At 46.9% G+C, this 26,949-nt stretch overlaps 1 protein-coding gene across 6 annotated transcripts in view; it reads right to left on the reverse strand.

Moving 5' to 3' along the window:
- Window positions 1-218: 218 nt before the first annotated feature.
- Window positions 219-26,949, reverse strand: part of Kiaa0319l (KIAA0319 like) — a 114,127-nt gene continuing 87,396 nt past the window's right edge. For all 6 annotated transcript variants that reach the window (XM_048434392.3, XM_048434393.3, XM_048434394.3 and 3 more), the window contains exons 10-21: window positions 19,597-19,825; window positions 18,563-18,686; window positions 17,920-18,052; window positions 16,116-16,264; window positions 15,067-15,218; window positions 14,634-14,772; window positions 13,375-13,534; window positions 7,812-7,954; window positions 7,093-7,215; window positions 6,558-6,648; window positions 5,560-5,651; window positions 219-1,342 (exon numbers count right to left, since the gene is read on the reverse strand). In XM_048434392.3, coding sequence (XP_048290349.2) covers window positions 1,155-1,342; window positions 5,560-5,651; window positions 6,558-6,648; window positions 7,093-7,215; window positions 7,812-7,954; window positions 13,375-13,534; window positions 14,634-14,772; window positions 15,067-15,218; window positions 16,116-16,264; window positions 17,920-18,052; window positions 18,563-18,686; window positions 19,597-19,825 — 1,723 coding nt within the window. In that variant the 3' untranslated portion in view covers window positions 219-1,154. The remainder of the gene's footprint in view (window positions 1,343-5,559; window positions 5,652-6,557; window positions 6,649-7,092; window positions 7,216-7,811; window positions 7,955-13,374; window positions 13,535-14,633; window positions 14,773-15,066; window positions 15,219-16,115; window positions 16,265-17,919; window positions 18,053-18,562; window positions 18,687-19,596; window positions 19,826-26,949) is intronic.

Raw genomic sequence — 26,949 nt, forward strand, 5'->3', positions numbered from 1 at the left:
GGTCATAGGTGGACAGAAGTCATTTTTATGTAACAAAAGGTCAAAAATCAAAAGAGCATCTAGGGCAGCCAGCGTTCCTGTGGCACAAGCTCACCTACCATGGCAGGTGGGAGCCCTGGATCACCAGTGTGCAGGATTCAGGATGGTGACCTCACGGGTCTGCAGCAGTCTCGGGCTCTGCAAGTCATGGATGTAGTATGAAAAGCACAACCTAGTAGTCAGGCACAATTAAATAGCATGTTTAATTATCTCACAACAGATAGTGCAGCAGTAGAAATTGTAAGTCCTTTGTTTAAAAAGTCACTCTCCCTGAAACTCCCGACACCATGGCTGAGGAACTGGTGACAGGGCCAGAGGGATTAATAGTCTTCCAAGGAGCTCAAAGTCTCCAAGTTAGAGCTGCCTTGAGAGCAGCCAAGAGACCTATAAGGAACAGGTACACATACACTCAAGCACTCACACGTGCAAAGGACACAGAAAAGACATGGATGGAGGGACAAGGAAGGGACCACAGTGGGGCAGTCACACACATGCACACGAATGCCACAGAGTTTCAGTCCATCTGTGGCTATCTCCTCTGGGAGAATGAGTGGTGGCCTGAGCCTGGAAGCAGGTGCTGGTCATCCCCAGCAAGCCCCCTACATCCCTGATACAGTCAGTACACAAGCCGGCTCTTGAGATGAGGGGCCAGGCAGCAGTTAGTGGGCAAGGATTTCTCTTGGCCTGGGAAAGGCAGGGCACACTGTCCCAGAGAAGCTAACAAAGACTATGCCGAGGACTAGGCTGGTGGCACTCGACTCTGGGCTCAGCTGCACTGTTCTAACAGCAGAGAAGAGGCTAAGGGGCTGGCTGTGTCTGCTCTCAGGCGGGGGCAGGAACGTGTGTGCAAAGTGAGGCCCTGAGATGAGGATATTGTGGGGGGGGGGCCTACCACATAGGTTCATAGAGGAAACCTTCATTCACAGCTTCATTCAGGGGTTCCTATAAAGTATCTGTGGATTCAAGTACCAGCAGTTCTGAAGAGGGCTGTTGGGATGGAGTGACCAGCACATGCTGGGAGAGCAGCTGCCCTCAGGCCCAGGAGGTCAGGAACCAGCCTAGACGTGCTCTGGCCCCTGCCACTGAGGCCCAATTTGATGAGACAGACCAAGTAGTTATAAGATCTCCTCCCGTGGGCTCCTGGTCTTCAAAGGTGTTTGCCCATTTGGCACAGATCCATTCTGACCGTGCAGGAGTTTGCCTTTCTCCCGGTCTGGCCATGTGAAGATGGCATCATCGCTGTCCAGCTCCGACTCTGAGTGCATCAAGCTGCTGCTCAGCATGGGGCCTTTCTGTTTACTGCCTGCCAAGAAAAGCCCAGTGTCAGGAAACATCTTCTGAGGCCTGAGCCATAGCCCATTCTCATCTCTGCCTGGAAAGGAGACAAGCAAGAAGACCAGGCATCCTACAGAACAGGTGGGAGGAGGGCCTGGGCTGCCCAGAAGAGTGCAGAGGGCAAAGCCTGGAGATGAGACCTGAGCTTCAGTTGGTGTGACCAAGTGGTGGTCTGTTCTCCTTCAGGTAGTACTGCTTATGTCCCTGGACAGAGAGCTACATAGTGAGACCCTTCTCAACACACACACACCCTAAAAGTAGATCTTAAAACGGGCAGATTCTCATTCAGATACAGTCCCAAGCAGCCATGTTATCAGAACACACCATGTTCCGTGTGTGTGTGTGGTTTTTTTTTTCCTGTGACAGGGTTTCTCTGTTGCTTTGGAGCCTGTTCTGAACCTGGCTCTTGTAGACCAGGCTGGACTTGAATTCACAGAGATCCACCTGCCTCTGCCTCTCAAGTGCTGGGATTAAAGGCGTGCACCACCACCTCCTGGCACACACCACGTTCTGTAAGAAGCCTTGGGGCTGGATTGCTCAGCAGTTAAGAGCAGCAGCTGCTACTCCTCCAAAGGGCCTAAGTCTTATTTCCAGCACTCAAAACACGTGGCTTCTGTAACTACATCTCTAGGGGATTCCCAACACCTCTGGACTCCATGGTTCATACACTTACACAGATAGCACAACTACACATAAAGAATCTTTTTAAAATCCATAAAACTGAAATGCTAAAGGCCACAGCAGTCACCTTCACAGGTTCCCCTCACTAGAGACACAGGTATGAACTATTTGTCAACGGCTTTAGGGTAGATCCCATTCCCAGAGCGATGACTGCAAGTAGGGATAGCCAGCAAGATCACTCCAGCAGTGTTCTATACTGGCACTGCCCAACCACAGGAGCTAGCTTTCCATCTGTTAAAAGTGGTGGCTGTCAGGTGAGTTGTACTTCAGTCAGGCAGTCCACAACCTCGCCATCCAGCTGTCTAAACATCAATGGCACCCTGAAAAGACTGGTGGGCAGCCTGGCAGCTGTGAGTGCTCTCTGGTCTCCCAAGGCTGGCTCAGACCTGACCACTCCCATCCCACTCAAGGATCACACCCTGCAGTGGGCCTCATCCACATCTGTTTTGGCCATGCAGTGTGAGCTAAGGCCCACCATTACAGGGACACAGCGCTGGGGTATGCCTGCAGTCACACCCAGAGCCTCGGCACCAGTGCAGCAGAGCCACGGAAAAGCACTGGCACCATGGGCCTCTCCAGTGTGGTTGGAACAGCGGCAATGGAAGGCCCAGGAAAAGGCCCTGCTTTTTCCCGTAAATGCTGTTCCTTCTCCCACAGCCCCTCTACTGGAGACCTCAAAAGAGCATTCACTTCCTTCCTAGTATCCACACCCTCCTCTCTTCCCCACAGCAAAGGACAAGAGCCTTTAAAGGGATCCCTCCTTGGTTGTACAGCCCCATCTCTCACCCAGCACCTGTCTACCACAGCTCCTGCTCATGTACTTCACCCACTAAAAATGACAAAGTTGGGGAACAATCAGTGAAAACTATATATACACACATCGCTGGAACTCAACAGTTTTCTGAGTCTATACTCAGTAGAGCTCTGTGTGTGTGTGTGTCCTCTAAAAGACACAGTGATGAGCAGTATATGGTCAGTAAATATATACCTGTCAGTAGATGACTGGGTGTGAACCTGCTGTAAGGAACATGGCCCAGCACGTGGCACCATTTGCAATCTGACTCCAAGATACTATTAACCTGGGCACCGACTGGACGGTAGCACAAAGAGAGGGCCAGGGGCTGATTTCTTAGGCGTATTCCCTTGTGACAACTCCACCTGCTGTATTTCCAATATTCTGGCAAACAGAATTGCCACTTTTGTGTGTGGTAAAAAAGTAATTTTGGCCAGGTGGTGATGGCACATGCTTTGAATCCCAGCACTCAAGATGCAGAGGCAGGCAGATCTGAGTTTGAGGCCAGCCTGGTCTACAGAGCAAGTTCCAGGACAAACAGGGCTATACAGAGAAACACTATCTCAAAAAAAAAATCATTAATTTCATTTGGTTCCACCTACAATAATAAAAAGAACAAATAAAAGCAGATCTAAACCTGCTGCTGTCAGACTCTGGGCTCTATCCTGCCCAGTGTAGCACCTCAGCCCTGCTCTGCCTCAGAAGGGGAATCCTTGCTGCTCCCTTCATGACACTCCCAGTCTAGGATTTCACCACCAGGCCCTGCCTTGCATGCAGTCTGGTCATGAGTCCTGGCCCTCTGTCCCCCTTCTCAGATTATCTTTGTAACTCAATTTTGAAAAAGGATTCAAAACCCATAGGGCATAAGTTTCCCCACCTCTAACGTCTATAGTCCTCCACTCTGCCAGCCCTGCAGGCGGCTGCTAGGGTCCCTGGAGTCAGGACTTTTATGACAACGCTTCCCCTCCGCAGCTAGTCTTGGATGCCTGGGTCTTTTTAGGGTTGTGACCCACTTTTGAGTGCTGATCCTGACTGGCAAAGAATTCCACCTTTCAGTCCTAACCGACCATTCTGCTGGGTTCAATTGAATTCTTCTCTAACAGTCCTGGTAACAACTGTCCCGATTCTGTCAACATCCAGATAGGAATCGGCTTTGACCCTGTCTGCTCCTCAGCACTGTCACCACCTCCTCAGACCAGGCTCCCTACTTGCAGTTCTCCTTTTGACCTGCTACATGTCGTCACTAGACTCACTGAGCATGTTCAAAACACCACATTGTGGTGCCACCCAGACAGATGCAAAGCTCTAACCCCATGTAAGACACCCCACTACTCTTAGAGGGAACCTCAGCACAGACCTGTTCATCTGTATCCAGCCTTGGGTCACTCACTCTGGCTCACTTGGTCAGTATAAATAGCTTTTGTCCACATCCCCAAATGCCCTCTGCTCCTCCGAGCAGTGAGACTTCATCCTCACATTCCTATCTGCAATGCTGTTGACTGATCTGATGTGACTCATCCTTCACACCCAGCTTCACTCCTGCTTTTTTAGTTTTTAAACTATATCTCTCCTTTCTTGCCTTTCTGCTTCCCTCCTTCCTTGCTGTGAGTATGTGAGATTATGCATGCTTCTTCCAGTTTGTGGTTCTGGGAGCTTGAATGCAGGTTGTCAAAACTTGTGGCAGCACTTTACCTGCCGAGCATCTCTTAGGCCTCCCGTGTACTCTTTATTAAGACCTTTTACTATCATTCTGTATAGTTGTGAGTGTGGAAACATGGTCAGGAGTAAAGCCATAGGGGCCTCGCTGACCACTCTGGAAGCTAGTTACACACAGTATTTGTTTGGGGGGAGTGTTCCGACTGCTGCTCTGGTAACTAGGCTCACTTCAGACTCAGGACTCACAATGGAGCTGCCTGGGTGCAGAGCCCAGTTGCTTGTGAACACTTATTCTCTGTAGCTCTGTCTTCTCTGGGGCAGAGGGTCTTAGACCTGTCCACAGCCTCTTCAACACAAAGCTTTAAGCAGAAGGATGTTTAATAAACACTTTCTTTTGTTTTTGAGACAGGGTTTCTTTTTTTTTTAATTAATTAATTAATTAATTAATTAAAAATTTCCACCTCCTCGACAGGGTTTCTCTATAGCTTTGGAGCCTGTCCTGGAACTAGCTCTATAGATCAGGCTGGCCTTGAACTCACAGAAATCCGCCTGCCTTTGCCTCCCGAGTGCTGGGATTAAAGCCATGCACCACCACTGCCCAGCTAATAAACGCTTTCTGTAAAAGCAGTTTAGAAACAGCTTACATGGAGAGCGACGCCCACAGACAGATGACCTGTCTGGGGCCCTCATAAAGGAACCTCAGCTACTGATCAGGCCCAAGGGAAGGAGGCCCATGATGCTTGGTTCAGGAAGGGCTTGTGTAGCAGGAGTCACAGTGGGAGACACCTGGCCCCCAGGACCCACAGACGTCAGGAAAGCAGCTGCCATAGGACTGATGGCAGCTGGGGATCTGCTTAATGATGGAGAGGGTGGGGTAGGAGAAGGTCAGAGGAAAAGCAGGCTATGGTCTGGTCTCTGCCTGGAAGGATTCAAGAGACTGAGGCCCCTGACAGTGACCACAGGGTCACTGAGTGAGAAGCAAACCTGGGATGAACAGGCAAAGGAGCACGAGATGAAAGGAACATGGGGCCTGAACACTCAGTCCAGAGTCCTACCTGCTCGGGAGGTTGGCTTCAGCTCCAGGCTTTCCTGATCAGTGGCATCCAGGATCTTGTATCTGCTTTTCCTCTTGGGTTTTCCTTTTTGCCTAAAAAATAACCCCCATCTCTGCTCAGGAAGGATCTGTGAGGCTCGACGTGCCGAGGCTGCCGGTAGACGGTACCTCTCCTTACTTCTCAGCCAAAGCAGGTGGCAACCTGAGACAAGGGAGTTGTGGCCCCTGTGGGATGGGCTGGCTAGAAAGCACAGCAGACAGCGAGAGAAGCAGTACACTCTGCTGATGGGTTATCTGGCTGGTGGGGCTTTTAAAAAAACCATACTTTTCTAAGTTTTAAATAAGGCAATATATCAGATCTAGTCCCAACCCTCTCAAATTGCTCTCAGTTGAGTATTTAAGTCTGGGTTTCCTTATCTGTGGATTGGGAGAAGGCTATTGGGGAATATAAAAAAAGATAATGCCTTCTGAATGTTATCATAACACACAAAACTCAAAACTTTTGGTTCAGGTGCTAGCACCACACACAAAAGTCTTGCACATGCCAGACAAGTGTTCTACCACTGAGTTAGGCCTGTAGCTTGAAATCATGCTTAACAGTAAAAATTTTACAATCAATGTAACCATAAAATAATTAATACAGCTAGCTAGGCTGTCTCAAGTAAAAACAAACTAGAACATGCAACCATGAACTCAAGTCTAAGTCTGTGTCCAGGTGTGAGGATGGCTCATAGCACCGCAGAGCACATACACCCAGCCACACCTCCACCAGGGTCCCCACCTTGCAAATATCTGCAGTAATACCCCTTAAATGAGGGCAGTGCTTCTGCCTTCAGGAGTGGGAAATGAGGGTTTTTCTGCCACAGGCCTTAGGTGGTCAAATCCCATCCCAGTGACTGGTTGCCTGCAAGGAAGGTGCCAGGTACCTCCTCATGGAAAGGTTCTGTGACTGGAGCCACACAGACTCCAACACATACTTGTCAGCACCCTTCACCTTACCTCTTGCAGCAACAGATAGTAGTCCAAGACAGGATTCCCAAGGCAACAACAATGACAAAGGCCGCAATAATAACATACAGCACGCTCCATTCTGCAAAGAAATCAAAGTGGTGACTTCACAAAGGGTAAGAATGTGCTTGGCTCCCTTGGGAGGGTGAGTGGAAGCTTGTAAACGTCTAAAATGCCCCTGTGTCCCAGGCCCCACTCCAGCAATGCTCTGGGCACTGCCCAGTGTGCAGGGGCACAACTCTAAGATGGGAATGTGGGTTCCCATGAGGTCACAGCATGCAGGCACTCCAAAAAGATAAGGGGCTGCCTGGAAGCACATGGGATTCAGGTTACAGCATGCAGCTGCTCTGACTGCTGCAGAACCCTCTGCTGGCACTCAAAAAGTGTGGAGGAAGGGACCAAAGAGTCCTCTGCAAACAGAAAATACAGAGTTCTGCCTGCTCATCCACCTTGAACACCAACACCTACCCCCGCAGCACAGCGCCATTCTGCAGCCAAGCTGGCTGGCATAAAGCCACGCACTCACCACAGTTGCTGTCTCCGTCCCTCAGCTGCACCTTGATGAAATTCTCCATCCAAAATGGGTCACAGATACAGCGCTTGGTGAATGAGTCACAGTGGCCGTGGTCAGAACAGTTCAGCTGACATGCTGAAGGTGGCAGGAAAGAGGTAAGTGTGAGAAAGAGCAAGGCAAACAAAAGCTTCAGAGCTCATGGAAATTGAAGTCCCTTGTTTCATGTTAGCTTCATGTTGATAGGCAGGTGCCAGACCCCGGTCAAACAGCTCCCACAAGTCTCCTTTTACTGTCTGTATTTTTGTGACCGCCCATCTGGCATGCCCCTTCTTCAGAGCAATGTAATTTCAGAAATAATACGTAAAATACTACAGACTTTAAGAACTCAAAGTTTTAAAAGTAGACTCTAAGGAAGAGGCTCTGCAGTGGGTCTAACAACAGCTAATTCTGAAGCAGTGCTTTGTGAATGCTATTGCCCACAGCGTGCTGCCAACCATGTCAGTTCTTTGGCCTCAGAGTCACCAGCTCTGTTAGTGCTGCCTGCCTTCAAAACTGAGGGTGATGGTGAATTTGGAGGCAAGGTTGGATAAAATAAAGACACAAGTATTTTCTTCCTCAGGCTCACAGTTCTCTGAGCACTGTCAGGGGCCTCTGGGCCCTGGGGTAAGAATCTCCCTCCAGGTGAAAGGTTGTTTGCCTTAGGGCTTTGCTCCCAGCTTCCCGTGACTCACTGACAGTGTTGATTTCCAGGGCTCTGAATATCAGGAAGTCAGCCTTCTGCTTCCGCAGTTCACTCTTGAGCATGGCTGCCACCTCATGGCCTTTGAAGAGTTGGTGGGGAGGCTCATTCTGAACAAAAAATAACATCTTGGTGCTGTAGAGACAGACAACAGTGAGTGTGCTGGAGTGGTCCAGAGTGGCAGCCATAACCTCACCCACTAAGCACCCTGTATTCGTGAAACAATGCTCAGCCTGTGGTAACATGCACTGCCACAGCAGGCCAGCGAGAAAGATGCTTTCTTCCCCACCTTCATTTTACAGAGGACAAAATGGGGGCCCAGAGGAGCTAACTCACCCAGGGTCACACAGTTAATTATGGCAGAGCCAGATCCCCACCCTGTTACACAGGACCCTAAAGTTTACCCTTTTAGCAATACCCTGACTACCAGCAACTGTGGTCCACACAGCTAGCAGGAGAGCGAGAAAAGCAGGGTTGGATGTGGCCCTATCCACATTCAGTCTTCACTAGCTATCTAGCTGGGTTGGTGCTTGGGTTACTAATAAAGCACGCCACAGCACTTCATAAATGTAAGCTGCTGGAAAGATTGCCCATACGCCAAACAACTATTATTGTGAAGCAAAAAGACAGACTCCACACAGTAGGGTTGCTGGGCTGAAGTGATGCCACTCCAACCCAGAATCTGTTTGCTTCCCGCCTGTCATCTGAACTCAGGTCTCTCTGATGGCCTGTTCCTTAGCATCACAAAGCAAACCTTCCTAATCAGTGGGCCATGTGGACTTAAAGGTTTGCCCAAGATATTGACCCCTTAGCATATAGGGTGACTGAGGGGCCTTAAGTATCCCAAACACCCTGGCCCAGCTGATTCCAGGACAAGCTACCCTAAAGTATTGCAGCGTCATCCACATGTGACATGACATATAATTTGGGTTGAACTGTCCTTGACTAAAAGCTACTTACTACACAAAATGAAGCCAACAGTAGGGCCCTGCAAATTCCAGACCCGATACAGTCTTTACCATAAACCATTCCTCCTGTAATCCATGTGTACAGCTTTTATTTTTGTCTCTACCAATAACGCTCACATCTTCATCTCCATTTCCACAGGACAAATAGTGACTACTCTGTATCATCAGAAACTTGCTGACATTATAGAGCCCAGGTCTCCAGAGATGACTCAATCCAATGTGTCTCAAAATAAACTTGCGGTAGTAAGTAACAGCCAGGGTGGTGACACTTACCTTTAAACCTACCACTCAAGGTGGAGGCAGGTGGACCCCTGTGAGTTCTACTCTACATAGCATGTTACAGGTCAGCAAGGTCTACATAGTGAGACCCTGTCTCAAAATAAAAAGCAAACACACAAAACTGTTGTGGACTATTAGTTGAAAATATGTTCCATTCATTTATGCTGCGGAACATTTGTTTAGTGATGCAAAGATGTGTTGCATTCTTTCATTTTGCACTTGTTTAACTCTGTGAAGCTGTGTTTCTTTGCCTGCCTAAAACACCTGATGGTCTGATAAAGAGCTGATTGGCCATAGCAAGGAAGGAGAAAGGATAGGCAGGGCTGGCAAGTAGAGAGAATAATTTGAAGAAATCTGGGATAAGAGGAAGGAGCAAGAAAGGAGAAGGGGAGGAAGACATCAAGGGCCAGCAATTCCAGGTACACAGCCAGCCATGGAATAAGAAATAAAGTAAGATATACAGAAATAAAGAAAGGTAAAAGCCCAGAGGCAAAAGATAGATGGGATAATTTAAGAAAAGCTATCTAGAAACAAACCAAACTAAGGCCAGACACTTAAAAGAAATAATAAGCCTCTGCGTATTTTATTTGGGAGCTGGGTGGTGCCCCCCCCTCCAAAAGAGCCAATGTAGAAAAGAGTAAAAACCAAACAACAGCATTTTGGTGTACCAACGTGGGACTAGAATGAAAGAAAACTAACATTTACAATACAAAACCATCACTGATCAAATACTACATGTTATGATTTACAAAAATAGCTTATTAAATTTTTACTACACTACTTTGTGTGTGGATGTGTATGGAACTCAAAGGGCAACTTGTGGAAACCTGTTTTCTCTTTCCACTACGGAAGTCCCAGGGATTGAACTCAGGTCATCAAGTTTAGCGGCAATCTCCTTTACTTACCGAGCCACCTCTTGGTCCCACATGGTCATATTTAATCCTCAACATGAATGCTATAAACTAAGTACTAGAGTGTTCACAGGTGATAAGCAGGTTGAGAGAGGAGATATTTCCCAGGATACCTACTGTATGGAAGGCTGGACACAAGGCCCTGCTTTATCCCTGTAGTGTGCACCTCCCTCAAAGGAGGACTGATGTGAGACTTTCCTCTATATGCTGTGGTTACTGTTAATGAATAAAGAACCGCTCTGAGCCTACAGCAGAGCAGGGTGGGGCGGGGAAGAGCCAGGAGGGGAGGACTAGACTGAACGCTGGGAGAATGAAGGGCAGAGTCAGAGAGAAGCCATGTAGTCCCCACCAGAGAAGGTGCCAGAACTTTAGCCAGTAAGCCACAGTCACAGCCACGTGGCAATACACAGATTAATAGAAATGGGTTAAATTCAGATGTAAGAGTTAGCCAATAAGAAGCTAGAGCTAATGGGTCAAGCAGTGATTTAATTAGTACAGTTTCTGTGTGGTTATTTTGGTTCTGGGCAGCTGGAAATGACCAAGCTGCCTTCTCACTACAGAGGAGCCCATCCTCAAGTCCTGATCTACGCCCTGTTCTTCTTTATGCCCACCTGCAGTGATGCCACACTTCTACCCAGGCAATTCATAATGGCTTGGGCCAATCTAAGCGCCGTCTGTCCGAGTCTGCTCCCTAGACACTGAGCGCAGCTTTTTATTGCTGTTGGTTGAGCTGTTTGTTTTATTTTTTATTTTTAAAGAAAAGAGTCCTGGAGCTGGAGAAATAGCTCAGTAGTTAAGAATGTACACTGTTCTTACAGAGGTTTGATTCCCAGCACCCTTGGGAGGCAGCTCACTACTGACTGGAACTTGAGCTCCAGAGAGATCTGATTCCTCCAGCTTCTGCAGGCACCTACACTCACGGCACATGCATACATACGAGAAAGGAAAAAAGAAAGAAAGATGTCCTCGTCATTTCACTGACCCAGTGGACTGTGGATCAGAGTCCCTGGAACCTTGTACACTGCAGAGATCCAGCCCCATCCACTTAGGATGAGACCTGGGTCTCATTAAATCTCCAGGTGACTGTCACAAGAAGCTGGAGTGACAGTAGTGACAGTTGAGGAACCTTATCTCTGACACCAATGCTGCTCAAAGTCAGCATCCCTCCTTGGAGCTGCTCCCAGTCATCATCCCTCACCGATGCTCCCAAGCTCAGGATGCATCTCCCTGGGCCCCTCACACAGACCTAACAGGACCCAGTATCACCCGTGTTGTCTGAATCCTACCCCTCTCTGGCACTTTGCCCGAGGCAACAAAAAGGCTGAGAGGTGGCCTATCTTTGAGAGATGAGTCTGTATCCACTCTCCATCCTCTATCCTGCAGCAGCTTTTGCAGAAGTTTCTATGCAGACTTCTGTGTGCTCAGAGAGTAACACTGTCCTACCTTGTTGGCAACTGCAGAGTATACCCCTTGTGCTAACTGTGTGTTCTGAGTGTGCTGCAGGCAGCCCCACCACCAGGTCACCCTCCCTGTGGTTCTTCCCAGGTTTACCATTTCTTACTCTGTTTTCCCCTTAAATGCTGTGGGGCTCCAGGGTTATGCTCACCTTGCCCCCTGACAAGGTGAAGATCTGAAGAGCACTTTGCCATCAGACATGAAGATACAGAGTGTGGAGTTTGCCCACCTGGTTTCAGTCTTGCTTTGGCCCAGTATTTCCCCACTATGCCCCCTTCCCTACATTTTGGAATGGTAATGTAAGTATATCCTGTGCCATTTTATGTTGGAAGGATGTGATCTGCTTTTTTAATTTTTCAGGGAATTACAGCTAAAAGATTGCTTAAATCTCAGAAGGGACTTGGAACTTTAGACTTTTAAATAAGTTTGAGACTGTGATAGACAATGGGGACTTTTGAAGTTGGACTGAATGCATTTCTGCATCATGATATGGCTACAAGCCTATGGGAGCCAGGGAGTGGAATGTGGTGGTGGTTTGGAAGAAAATGACCCCCATAGGAAGTGGCACTATTAGAAGATGTGACTTTGTTGGAGTAGGTGTAGTCTTGTTGGAGGAAGTGTGTCACTGTGGGGGTGGGCTTTGAGGTCTCTTTTGCTCAAGCTACACTCAGTGTGACACACAGTGGCTTCTGCTGCCTGTGGATCAAAATGTAGAATTCTCAACTCCTTGTCTGCCTACACGCTGACATGAAGATAATGGACTAAACCTCTGAAACTGTAGGCCAGACACAATTAAATGTTTTCCTTTATAAGAGTTGTGGTGGTAGTTGGGCAGTGGTGGTGCACGCCTTTAATCCCAGCACTCAGGAGGCAGAGGCAGGCAGATCTCTATGAGTTCGAGGTCAGCCTTGTCTACTGAGCGAGTTCCAGGACAGGCCCCAAAGTTACAGAGAAACCCTGTCTCAAAAAACAACAACAACAACAACAAAAACAAAAAGAGTTGTGGTGGTCATGCTGTTTCTTCACAGCAATATTAACCTAACCAAAACATCAACTATAATCCTCTCTTTCAGAAAGTCTGGAGGCAGGAGGTTCAAGGATTCAAATCCAACTTGGGCTATATGAGGAAAAGAAGTTACCCAAAATTCAATAGTCAAGTGAGTTCCTTCTTTCTCCCTAACATGAGTCCATGGCCTGAATCACCTGCCCGGCTTCGCTCAGCTTCATCTCTGAATGTCCTGACCCAGGCACAGCACTGCTGCCACAGCTCCCCTGTGCTCCTTACCACCTTAACTAACGCTCACCGTGTTGCTGGACAAGCCCGAAGCTCCCAACTGCTCCTCCTTAACCTCTCTAACCTCTACAGTACTCATCTCCCTGAGGATAAATTTAAAATAGGATTGCCTTGCTTTTAAAACACACTAATTGGAGTGCGTTTGTACTTTCTGTCTCCACTGGCCTCACATTCGACCACATCCTGGGCTACTTGCCTTTAGGCGCCTGCACCATCCACCTCAGGCCCGCAGCTCTGCTGTTCCCGTCTGAGTCGTTTAATTCTCATATGTGCTGGGCAAGGAAACTTTTATTTCTGGAGCATCTTTGGGCGCCCTCCTCCTTCAGCTCTCCTGGGAGAACTAACTGCCCTCCCTGGCTATTTCCTGAAGGCCACACAGTGTGCCCCCAGCTGTGCAGTAAGGACAAACACATTCATCTCCCTTTCAGACTGTAGCTTTGTGAACATAAAGAATCTCTTCTGACCTTGCTCCCAGAGCCTGTTTGACTTTTTACCACAGGGCCTGAGGCCTGACTGGCAAGGCAGACTCATGAGTAGCTCCTAAGTCCTAAGTACCCACCCTTCTCCACCTAGCCCCACTGCTGTTCAGCTGGGAAGCCTTGTGATCCCCAGGATTTCCTTTTCTCTCCACATTCATTGTCCAGCTACCTCTGCTCCGTGTACGGCTGAATCTTTTGCACAATGATGTCGGAATCCAGCACCCCCAGGAGAACCCCAATCTGGCGAATGAACATCCCTTTCAGCCTCTCCGTCAGCTGGCTCACATTAACATCCAGAATGATCTCCACCAGGTTGTTTTTCCTGGGATCTGGAAAGCACAAGGATCAGTCATGGCTTCAGAAGTGAGGAGTTAAAACAGGCCTGTCACTGTGTTTTGCTTTGGCACAGAAGGGGAAGTGGTGACAGCAGTTAGACATTCTTCAAGTGGGAAAGAAGAGGAGCGAACTCTTAGTAAAGCTATCAGGAGCAAGCTTGGAAAGCTTCCCACCACCCCTGCCACCCAAATCCCAGGGTGAGGCACCAACCATAAGACACCAGATTTCATGGGAGGGGGCAGTGGAGGTAAGACCTGTTTGACAGGCACAGCCGAGCTCTCCAGTTAACCCTGTCAGCGGTCTCCCCAGACCCCACCAGACTTTCAGGGATATGCTGTACTTTGTTTATTAAATATGGGAGGGAGAATACACCTCCAACTGCCCTAACAGTGGTGTGGATGCAGCCAACACATGGAAAGTCCAGGTAGCCGAGAAATGACCTCAGTGCTACACTGATGATCTCTAGAACTGAGATGTGGTTATACGTGCTGGGCACAGCTGAAGCAACCATGGATTTCCCAGAAAATCTTGCCTGCAGACTTGGATGGAAGAGCCAGGGCTGTAGCCTGATTTTCAACACAGATGAGACCCCGTTTGTTTCAGCCACGGTCTTTCCTAGAGGCATGGCAAGGACTGAAAACCCTTCCCAAGGCAGAGCCATGCCTGAAGCTGGCCAAGAGTAAAGAGCTAACATCTCTACTAGGGGCCATCAGCCCTGCCTACTGCCATCCTCCCTACCACCAATGCAGCCACCAGCATCACAAAAGCAAGCTTCTATTTAAGGACATTAATTTCTGAAAACCTGAGACATGTGCAGGACATCACTTTACTTCCCTGGATTGTCCGATAAAGCCCGAGGCTCAACTTACAAAAATAAGATGTTTTTTGTGTATTTGGGTGCTGATGAGACATTATGACTCAAGCCGTTCCTGTGCTCAGATCCCATGGTACCTGAGCCTGCTCCCAGACATGTGCAGAGGAGAAGGGAATGAGCTGGGACAGGCACAACCGCCCTCTCTGAGGCTCGGGGTTTGCAGGAACTCGGGGAGGTCTGTTACTGGCTTGGTAGGAGGGTACAGGAAGTGAGCTCACCAGGTTTCACTTCCACAGTGGTCCGGTCTGTGTCACTCTCCCCCTTCGCATCGGTCACTTTCAGATGAAACGTATAGGTTCCCTCAACCAAGTTAGAGAGGAAGAGGACAGGGTGATGGTCAGACTGATTCAGCACCTCCTGTGGGGGTGAACAGCATGGATGTTGTGGGACAGAATGCCACTCCTTTCTTGGGATAAGCTGCCGCTTGAGCCACATAGCATCGCCCTTTACGGCCCCTAGGGTCAAAGGCTAGAAGATTCTGTGTGCACCAGTCTTGGTGACCCACAGGAAGGCATTTGACTCCCCAATTCCAGAGCACAATCTAGGTTTGATACAGGGGTGTTGTGGTTAAAACAGATGCTGGAGGGTAGGATCCCCCTCTTCACCTACCCCTCCCCTGACTTTACACAGCACTCCCACTAGCCCACTCACCCCTGCAGCTGGGCTCGCCTCGTCTCGAGTCCACAGGTAGCTGACTATCCCCTTGTCATCTGAGGACCTGGAGCCATCCAGCTCTGCCGTGCTTGTGGGCAGGGTAACCACCACATTGCTGGTGATCTTGGCTACTGGCGGCTTGTTTATTTCTAACCAAGGAGACATCATTGAAACAATGTGACATTCTGGAAAAGCAAGATGCTGCTTGTGATGCTGATGAGGAGCTAATACTGAAGAACCTTAAAGGGAGAGCTGTTCTGTGCTCATCCAAGGGTGTAGAGCAAAAGCCACTAGAGCCAAGGCTCCCAGGCTCTCCCGTTTGTTGCACACAGAGGGGACAGTGTGCTTTCAGCTCTCTACTTCAAAGGAATTTAGAGACTGGAGATGAAGGCCAGGGGCACTAAGAGCCCATGACTCTGGTTTTGCCAGTTAACACCAGGACCTCTCCTTTCAAATGCTGCTCTCAGGGTGCCCCCAGGGTTCGTTCCCTCCCATCCCTTTTGCCTCCCAGGAAAAGAAAAGGGTGATCTATGGCACAGAAGCTTGGCTGGCTGGGGGTTACACAGTTTGGTCAGCACACTGCTCGGATGTCACCCACTGATAGGGTGGTTTTTCTACTACGAGCTCATGGCCTCTCCCAATCTGCCCCAGTCCCGTGAGGCCAACACAACAAGGCCGAGGGACAAGCCAGATAACCCAGAACAACTGCGGTGCGACAGTCATTCCAGCCCCTGGCAGCAGAGGTCACTGTAGCTACCGGGATGTCACAGAAACCCCAGGTCTTAGCAATTAAGAAATTGCTTAATACCTCCACTATTCATTTGAGAAGGAAAATCAGGAAGGAAGCAGGGGATGGGGTAGGGAGTGCAGAGAGGAAGGGGTTTAAAATCAGTTACTACTCTCAAAGATTGTTTACAACATTACAGCTGCCCTCCCCAGTCTGCTTCCCTGTCTCCCCTTTAATCAGTTCTGCCCCCAAACAGGACAAGGTGGCTTCCTGGGCTGTCAGACCCCAGAGGCTGCTGCACATACACAGAAAGACGCACCTTCTTTGACAATGACATTCACAGAGCTCTGGCTCTGCAGGCTCCTCTCATCTTTGACAGTCAAGGTGAACACGTAGCTCCCCACTTGCAGCCCAGTCACAGTGGCGACACTGCTGTTGGCGTTCTCCAGCTGCACCCCGTCGGGGCCCCTAGACAAGACAGCAATCAGAAGGCGGAGTCGTACCTGTCTGCTGCTCTCCTGGCAGCAGGAACAGCAATTATTGCTTCAACTAAGACAGGAACAATTGTTTCCCAAACCACGACAGAAAATGTTTAAAAATATTCTGTTTGGAGAAAGTATCACTTGGCCCCCAAACACAGTCGTCTTCTGGTCAGAAAATTTCACTCATCAGCTCTTAAACAAATATAGGCTTATCTTTTATATGAGCTTCTAGAACATTCAAACTCTTCACTATTCTAGTTTATATAAGAAATAGTCCTCTGAGCAGCTCTGCTCAACAGGATGACCCAAGGACGAGGTTTCTGAGAAGCATTTCTGGCCCATTAGCTGGTTTACCCTTGCCTGCAAAGATGCAAAACATACTTCTTATCCACACTCCCGAGTCCTCCTGAGGAGGAGTTGGGGGAAGGATGCAGGCCAGGGCTGCAGAAGGGCTCTTGGGACAAAACTGTCTTCTCCCTGCTCTGTAACTGAGTCTCTTCCAGATCATGGGCAGTGCCACAAAACACTGCGACACCACATCCTGCCTGCCACCTTCCCCCTGTGTCTCAGGGCACAGCAGCCGTCAGCAGGCTTCCGGTCAGCACACAGCCAGAGCCCTGCACACCCACGCATCCCTCCAACTAAGGACAACCAGAGAAAGCTGCCAGCTCCCAGCTCTGCTTTTGAAACTTATTACCTCTTACCAGAATGGCCTCTCCTGAGTCGTCTCATCCAGGAAGCACTATCTCTGACTGCAGGTACCACTGACATTCTGCCTGAGGGTTCCTGAGGTCTGCCTTCAATAAACAGTTACAGCAACAACACACTGAGCTAAGGGAGACCCAGATCTCCAAAGCAGCTGAAGAGATGATGTCTGGTGCCTGACATAGACTGCCTAAGTAGAAACTAAAGCCTTCTCTACCCATCTCCAATGCTATAACAAAGTGTCTGTGTGTATATGGGTGTGTGTGTGTGTGTGTGAGCATATATGTTAAGACTAAACCCCACCTGTCCTGTGGCTGTTGTTTTTGGAAATAAAGAATTTTTCAACTTCCCTAGAATCCCTTCACTTCCTGCAGGATCCTGTATACAATTTAATTTCCATTTGTTATGGTTCATAAGTGCTGAAAGAAACTGTGCAAACAAAAATGGCTCAAATAGGTAATTTCAATTTAAAAAGTATTATCTTGGCTACAGTCTTTGATCTTTGGCTAACTTAACTGAGAAACAATGTCTCCCAAGAACAGTAACATAGGCATGCTTTTGTTTTATAGATAAACTTTCAATTCCTCTTAGTAGCTGCTTGCTCATCCTCAGCTAACCTTACCAGTTAGTTTTGAACAATGGTATTTTTCTGCTCCATTACCTCTCCAGCCTGCCTCTCAAATGTAATTCAACTATGCATTTGATGATGGAATGGACCTGCAAAAACCCCAGGACCACACTACCTGGGGCGACTGATGATACACATTCTTCTTTAAATGAAAAAAAAAATCAGAAAATCTTTCTAAAGAGCTGAAATTTAGAATTATAAACGTTACTTTCTCCTCTCCTGAATAAGCAAGTAGGAGTGAGTCAAGCCTGAAAAACAAGTAAAACCGTGCTCTTCCAAGGCCAGGAACTTCTGCACAGAACACTCACTGGGTCTTCTCCCAAAGATAGGAGACAATTCTCTGGTCATCCGTGCTCTTGCTGCCGTCCAGGGTTGTGCTGTCCACTGGCAAGGTCAGCTCTTTGTCTGGGCCTGCATCTGCCTGGGGAGGCTTGTTGTTCTCTAGGACAAAGAAATGCAGCCATCAAAAGCAACACTCCAGGTGGTAGAGGAAAGGACCCTTGGGGCATTTGTTCTGGTAGCCATGGGAACTCTGCCTCTTAGTCCAGAACTTTACAAGGTATGTGGGAGAGAGATGGATGCCATCAGGGGACTCACAAGAAGAATAAGACTGATTCATGTCAAGCGATTCTGAAAATAGTGAAGTTTTAGCTCTGCAATCTAATGCAACAGGGTAGGAAGCATGAGACAGCTTTCTAGATAAAGTGGGTTTCACACCACTCCTTTAAAATCATGTGACACTTGACATGGTGTGGCTCCCTCTCCCACGCCACGTTAACACACAGTAACTAGCAAGGGAAGGGCACACACTGAAGCTAAGAAGCCTCCTCTAGCTACGAAAGGGGGCAAGGGAACAACAGATGTTGTTCTCTGTGGGTGATGCCTTCTACCTCTGTTCCTTCAGTTCAGAACTCAACCCCTTCTCTCCTAGACTCCTGAGGAAGAACTTACCAGGCTGCACAATCACAGTCACTTGAGCGGTCGCCTGCTGGCCTATTGTGTCTGTCACTGTGAGCTGGTAGGTATAGTCTCCTTCTTGCATTGCAGACAGCTGCAGGGTTGGTGTTCTAACTCCCTACATGCAGAAATTCAGGAATGAGCAATGAATCCCAGGATCACAGCACTGCACACAATGCTCACTTGACAGAAATGGTTTAGCCAGGTCTTTAACCCTAACTTGGTTATTACCTCCCAGCTCAGCATAGTGAATGACGGCTGAAAGTTCAGCATGAGACATTGTACTAATAAGAATTTCTATAGATTCTGTGACCGCAGAAAGACCTGTCAGAACACATCAACTACAATGGGTCAAGCATGCCTTGGGTCATGTCTAGAAACCCAGAGATACAGAATCCTTCCTAAACACCAGAAGGAACATTGTAAAGAAGAGGCAAACCTCCAACACAGGTGCTTCCTATAGAATAATGCAAAACCTGGCAACCTAGGGCTGAGTCCAGCTTGTAGGTATTTTGTTTGGCCTGTAGTGCTGAATAGTTGGAAAATTCCACCCAAGAGTCTCATTTATGTCTGGAGTAGGGCCATATCTCCATGTGACAGCAGCCATCAGATTGAGGAGGCAAAGGGTCCTCCAGTACAGTCCCACCCGGATTACTTTATTTATTTAAATGCCCTGTCTATTCTGAAATACTTCTAGGGAAGATATCCTTTAGCCAAACGATCTCCTCCAATGAGTTTATGAAGATTTGCACCCTGGTTGCATCTGTGTAATTTGACTCTCTAGGCTGAGTCACCCATAACAGACACATTTCTTACCTTGCCTCCTAATATGAAAGGTTTCAGACAATGTGCTGGTCAGAGGACCTAAAACTTTCTGAATTAGTTTGGAGATTTTTTTAAAAAAAAAGTCTAAATGAACAAAACTGACTTTGTTAACTAAAATGGAACAGAAATAAACCTTGAGTGGGTGACCCCAACTCAGAACCTTCCTGCCACCTGAGTGAGAGGAGACATGAGCATTCTCATACCTGCATCTCCACCACCTTCCCTTTGCTGCTTGGGCTGAGTGACCACTCGTAGCTAGTGATGCCATGGTCGTCAGTGCTCTGGTTTCCAAAGAGGGTGATGGAGTTCTGCGGCAGGGTGATCACTTGGTTGGGGCCTGCGTTGGCCACAGGAGGGTAGTCCACAGCTTTGTTCACTGTCAGGCTCGCAGTGGTGGAGTTGGTAGCCCCGTCAGAGTCAACGACAGTCAGGCTATTGGAGAGAAGAGTTCAACAGGGAGGTTAAGGGAAAAGGAATAGACCTGGAGGACTGAGCGTCAGTACTGGGCAACACCACGGTGGCAGGAGTTTCCACTCCTCCCCGTCCTGTTGGAAAAGCAGGGTAATGTTAGAGACATCTGAAACCAACTGAGGGTTTCCTTGCAAAGGGTGAAGTTCCTAATGCTTTGTATCTACTGAACACAGACACAAGCTCTGTAAAGTCTAACCTCCTCACGTCTCCACACCCATGTGAAGAGACTGAGAGAAAAACCAACTTGCCCACAGTTGTACACCTTGACAGCAGTGGCCTCAGAATTTGTGATCCAGGCCCTATATGTCAGCAGCAGCAGACTGCTCTGCTGCCTGTGTGTGCCTGTGTGCTAAGACCCTCTCAGTGCTGCAGAGAAACCCTAGCTGCCCTTGAATGCACAGAGATCTGTCTGCCTCTCTCCTATCTCTGGAGTGTCAGGATTACAGGCACCCACCACACCTGGCTCAGAAACTCATTCTTAAGAAGGAATTGAAGGACCCCAACTTGTCTTAACCACAGTTATGCCGTTCTGCAAAGGTTTTCAGATAGCAAGCTTAATTAGGGGCCTCCGGAGTCCAGGGCCTCCGGAATGCTGAGCAGATAACAAGCTCCATTAAAGGCCTCCGGAATTCAGTGCCTCCGGTATGCTGAGCAAAGACACCTGAGGTTAGAGCAAGGGCAGCCTTATCTGGCTGCAAAACAGGGAATTTATGAACTGGCCATAGAAAGAAGAAAGAGAGGATTGCGAGGCCTGAGTCACGTATAGAGCGGGGCTCGTCACGAGTCAGGGGCTGTGCAATCAGACATCTGGTCGCCAGCCAGGAGAGGGGAAGGCAGGATAAGAGGAACAATAAACCGCTGAGTATTCCCCTCATTGTTATCTAGGTTAAGAATTTACCACCCTGCATCTCGCTTCTGTAAACCTTGCTTTTTGCTCTCCTATAAGAACCCCTCACCCCCAACCTGCGGGGCGCAAGTCCTCCGAGAGACTTGGTCGCCCCGGGTACCCGTGTATCCCCAATAAACCTCTTGCTGCTTGCATCCGGCTGCGTGTTTTCGACTGATCTTTGGGGCACGGGGCCTCTCCCAAGGGAAGACGCCCACGGGAGTCTTTCAGAATAATCCCTGACTTCCATTCCTGCAGAGCTCACAGACAGCACACCACTCAGTCTGCGGCAGGCTGTCCACCATTGTTCTGTTTCAGCCATGTGCACATCACAAAAACGGATATGGACATCCTGGGCACAGAGCTCTGGGACAGACCAAGAAGGTTGGCTCCAGCAAGGCAGGAGCTTGAGATGGGAATGAATGCTTCTACGCAACATGCCCACAGTATGTGCAGTAAGAAGCAGGATTTGAAAGGGGAAATGTTCTTTTATAAGAGCAGGCTTCCACCTAAACGATGCCTTCCAGCTGAACAGCCTAAAGCTTCTCACACCACCTCAGAATGTGAGTGTAAGCGAGCGTGGAGTTTGGGATCCTTCCATTTGCTGACAGAAAGAGGAAAAGCTCTGAAAAGACTTGCCGTTTGTTTAGCTCTCACCAGCAGCCTCAGACACCCCAGCCATCTGCGGGGCTGCGTACCAGCCTTACCTTCCACCTGTGAGCCGCAGAGAACCTGAGTACTGCAGCCTTTCCAAAGAGGCACAGAAACTTAGATATATGCACAAGATCAAGTATTGGAAAAGGGGAATCATGGTGTTCGCTTCTTCCCCTGGCCACCTGACTTCTCAAATGTTTGTGATTGTTAGCTTGCCTCCTATGTCAGGAGGATTACAGGAGCAATTACAGACATAAAGGCTGTGGTCCTTTGTTCTGACTCACCTGGAAGGGTCCCTGGCTGGCCCTTTAGAGTCTTAGACTCAAACTGCACATGGCTACAGGGCAGGGGTAAACTAATGCCATGTAAAGGCAGGAAAAGACAAACAAGCAATCAAACAGAAGCAAAATGCTAATCAGGGCCACTCTCATATCACAGATTAAAAAAATAAAAAGAAAAGAAAAGAAAGCATATTCCCTATACTCATTTACCCCCAAATTGTAGGTTATCAGTGTGATTAAAAGCTCAGGCTCTGAACCAGGCGGTGGTGGCACATGCCTTTAATCCTAGCACTCAGGAGGCAGAGGCAGGTAGATCTCTGTGAGTTCGAGGCCAGCCTGGTCTACAGGAACTAATTCCAGGGCAGGCTCCAAAAGCTACAGAGAAATCCTGTCTTGAAAAAAAAAAAAGGAGATATATTTGTTTAAAGAGGTAAAGATGTGTTACATTTGATGTTCCAAAATGGGACCCATATTTCCACATAAGACCTAAGGAAACTGAAGAAAGAAAGAAAAGAAAACCCCAAACAAACAAAAAAATAGAGATGATTCCTTTAAGAGGCTCTACTATACAGCAAACACTTGAATAGCCAGCATGTTAAGTAGAAACAAAAAGCTAAGTAAAAATGCTGGCCACCATGAGGGCACCAGTTTCCTAGAGCTGGGGCAGTTAGATGCAGCTCTCAGTTGAAAGCAGCCCTCGACCAGCCTCGTAGTATGTAAAGCTTGGCTCTCATGGATCTGAGCAGGATGGAGCCAGTCATTAGTGCAAATGCCACTTAGCAGTTTAAGGTTTGCTTCACACGGTCAGAAAAGGCTGGAGACATGCAGTAAAGACAGATCCAGTTGTGAAAAACTCTAAACAGGCTACAGCATGTTTTAAAATGTGTGTAGGCTTACGAAAGAAAAAAAAATGGGTATAGACAGTCATAGAAAAAATAGTTTATAAATAATGAGGCAAAGACTTTAAAGAGAGAGTGAAGTGTCAGGTGGTGGTGGCACACGCCTTTAATCCCAGCACTAAGAAGGCAGAGACAGGTAAGACCTCTGTGAGCTTGAGGCCAGCCTGGTCTATAAGAGCTAGTTCCAGGACAGGCTCCATAGCTACTGGAAAACCCTGTCTCAAAAAACTGAGGGGGGGGGTAAAGTAATGTAAAGGAAAAAAGTCACATAAAAATGAGAAATATGGGACGACTGGAGAGATGTCTTTGAGGTTAAGAGCACTGACTGCTCTTCCAGAGGACCTGGTTCAATTCCCAGCACCCACATGGCAGCTCACAACTATCAGTAACTCTAGCTCCAGGGGATCCAACACCCTCATACGGACATATGTGCAGGAAAAAGATCAATTCATATAAAATAAAAATAAATAAACCATTTTTTAAAAAGATGGTAAATACACAGGGAGTCTGGATCCTGTATGGTGTTGAACTGACTTTGAATTTTTTGGATGTTCATGAATGAACAACAGCTGCTGAGAGACATGGGATTGTAAGAGGGAGCGCTGAATTAAACCAGCCTACACACCTTAGGAATGCTTTAACTTTAAAACGGAAGTCAGAAAATGTATTGGGGAAGAGGTTATGCTTTTATTTCCACAGGAAACAAAAGGCCATGGATTCCTTCAATGTGAAGAGATGGATGGGGTTTGATGAGGGGGGTGAGGAACCTCCTGAAAATCCTGGCTACAGATACAAAGAAGTAAACCGGGAAAGACTACAAGACAGTTGACTTATACCAATCCCTCTGCATGGGGACAGCTCTGAGACTGGACAACAATGTGACAACTAGTGTTCCCAGTACTAGACCATTATCTCCAGTTTCTCAGGAAGCTGTCTAGAGAACACAATGTCCACATTCCTAAGTGGTGAGGTGGGTGGCTTTTGGTCATTTGGTTGGTTATAGATTTTTGTCATCATTTATGGGGGATATAAGAATATAGGATAAAAAGACAACTATTAACCTCAAATATTTTACATTGGTATGAATTTTGGCATATTGATACAAATTTAAAGTTATTTTTATTATACCTTAAGTATGTTTCTACTCTTGTTTGGGATATTGTACTTATATAGCTCATTATATAACTTAATTAAAAATTAAGAAATGCAGGTAGGTAGTAATTAGTCATCTACAATAATCAAACTTGGAGTCATGTTAGGTATGTTTTCAAGGTTAAATAGGTAAATTTTAGATAGATAGATAGTCTTCAAACACTTTAAAGGCCTACAGAATATGGTATTTAAGATGTTTAATAACCTAAGGCTTTTCATGACAGTGAGACATGCAGCTGCTCCTGGCAGCACCACTCTACTTCAGAAAAGATGATTGGCATTAAAGAACCTCCATTTGGAATTTGCTTTCACTGTGGCAATGCCAGCTCTTTGAGCAAGAAACTGCTTTTGCCTTGACTGCTGACAGTATGCTGTACAAACTGGACAAGCAGAACACAAAGGGAAAACAAAGTGAACAGTGCTTCAAAATTCCTCCTTCACAGAAAAGTCTGCCAGATATTCTAGGCCTGTAGGCCAAAATTAGATGCCCCAGTGTTGCAGAGGAACTTTGGGTGACTGTCCAGGCAGCCAGATGTCTCTGCTTCTACAGTTTTGGAAGTTGCTTGCTCTGCACTTCCTGCTTACTCAGGTAATATTATATCCTTCTTGGGTCTTTGATGGAGTTGAAGAATAGTTAGTTATAGCTACAGTTTGCTTTAGTTATGATAGAAGGTAAACTAGGTACTGAATCAAGATAGAATGAATAATGGAATATTTTCTCTGAATTCACCAAATACAAATGGTCTGGATATTGTAAATGCAATTCTTACTTGATGAATGTTCTTATTATATATAGTCTTACTGTGTTAAGTTTAAAACTTTTCTTTTTATTTAGACAAAAGGGGTAAATGCTATGGAATATTACTTTAATGATGTAAAGATGTGTTACATTTGTTTATGTTGCATTTGTTTAACTATGTAAAGATGTGTTGTTGTTTTACCTTGCCTGCCGAAGGCGCCTGACTGGTATAATAAAAAGCTGAATGGTCAATAGCTGGGCAGTAGAGGGATAGGCAGGGCTGGCAGGCAGAGAGAATAAGTAGTAGGACAAATCTAGGCTCGGGAGAACAAGGCAAACAAGGGAGAAAAAGAGGTAGATGCGCAGAACCAGCCAGGCAGCCGCCAGTTAGCCAGACACAGAACAGGACATAGAGAATGAAAGAAAGGTTAAAAGCCCTGAGGCAAAACATAGATAGAGAGAAAGAGATTAATTTAAGTTATAAGAGCTAGTGGAACAAGCATAAGATAAGGTCGAGCATTTATAACTAATAAGAAGTCTCCATATCATGATTTAGGAACTGGTTGGTGGCCCAAAAGAAAGCCTGCTACACTCTGAAGTCAGATTACTATGTGACCTTGGGTAAATCACTTAACATCCTTGTGCAAAATTTCCTAATCTGTAAATAAGAATAACCAGAATTCTTGTTTAAAGGATTAAATGAGATACTGTGTGGTAGGGGATCAGAAAAACACTTTGCACACAGTAGGTATTCTAGAAATAGTAGTTATTACTTTCCCCCCCTTTTTTGAGATAGTCTTGTTATTTAGCTTGGTATGAGGTCCCTGCCTCAGTCCCCCGAGCGCTGGGGTTACAGGTATGTGCCACTATGTCCAATTTTCTCATTATTTTTAAAAAGGATCAACATAGCCCCAGGTTAATTCTGTATTAAGTGTCATATGAGAAACTGAAGGCAAGAACCAATTCAAATTTCCCCTCTAAGCCAATGAGTTAGCTCCAGGCTGCACTGGGGACTATTGTCCCTTCCTCTTAATAGGCAGTGAGTGTTACCAAGTAAGAGCACAATACCGGCTATGCTAGGATATCAACTCCTGTAGAGGGCAAAAAGGCCAGTGCACATACTGTACCTCTTCAGGGAAATGAGGTGCACAGCTGTTCTTCCTGAAACGCTAGGAATGATGTGGTTTTACAACCTGGTGATCTTTTGCTGTCTGATGAGATAGGCTCCGTGGCAGCTCCCAGAATTTGTGTTGTTACTTATCCAAGACCTTTACCTCTACATCTTGAGCATTGTTTTTAGGCCATAAAACCCATGTTATGAATGATGTCACTTGTGCTTTACAGTACCCCAAGTGACTTCTGTGCTGTCTTAGGGCCAGGCCAATCCTGATTCCCACAGGCATTATGTTTACTTCATTCAACCTGCCTAGACCCTAAACCTTGGGCACAATCTCTGAGTCAACAATACCCACTCTTGCAAAGAAGTCAGATGTCCTTTGTAAGGAATCTCAATGTAAACATGTCTTAAATTGTTGTGTGCTTGGGACTGAATTAATTGTTATCTGAATACTTTTTTCAAAAATTGTGCTGTGCTTAAATATAGCTAAAGTAAAATGATCTGGGCCAGACTCTAGAAGTCCTGGTCCACACTGGTTACAATAAAATCTGGCTCAGTGGAGTTCATTCTTATCTCTTCATCGATTGTATTTTTTCCTGTCTGCTGTAAAACCTGCAAGGGAATCACCATGAACTCCATGTTACCAACAATGTCTAGAACTCAATATATCTTAGACCCATGGAGGACAGACACCCAGGCATGAGCCACACAATGATAGGTGCTAGTGAGAAACTGATTACTCTGGATAGATTATAGGGCCTCATGGGAACCTGAGGTCTGTAAATTAGCTAACACTCCTACAGATTAGAAGGGGATTCAAAGAATAGTATATAGTATTTGAAGATTCTGTGTGTATGTGTATGTGAGAAAATTGTGTGTGTGTGTGTGTGTGTGTGAGTGTGTGTGTGTGTGAGTGTGTGTGTGTGTGTGTGAGTGTGTGTGTGTGTGTGTGAGTGTGTGTGTGTGTTTCAAGTCCAGGAATGAAGTGGGATGAGCCCTGACTGGAGGATTAGAAAACCTTTTTTGACTTCTAGCTGTGTGATCTCAGAGGAGTTACTAAATACAAACAACTACACCTTCCCCTATCTTCTGCATAAGATTCATGGTACTCATTATAAGTATATTGTAACATAAATTATGTAAATACAAGAAATGCACTAGAGTCTGCCTAAAGCCTTATGAAGCACATTCTAAATGTCTATGCTAATTCTTCAAAGGACTTTCTATGAATTAAATTAAATTTTCTAAAAAGTCCCAATAAAGAAAGATTCCAAAAATCATCTCCAGACTGCTAGTGAAAAGTAAAGTTGCTGGCCAGGCAGTAGTGGCGCACACCTTTAATGCCTTTAATCCCAGC

The sequence above is a fragment of the Myodes glareolus genome, chromosome 3, assembly GCF_982192425.1.
Source record: "Myodes glareolus chromosome 3, mMyoGla1.1, whole genome shotgun sequence".
NCBI classification, from domain to species: domain Eukaryota; kingdom Metazoa; phylum Chordata; class Mammalia; order Rodentia; family Cricetidae; genus Myodes; species Myodes glareolus.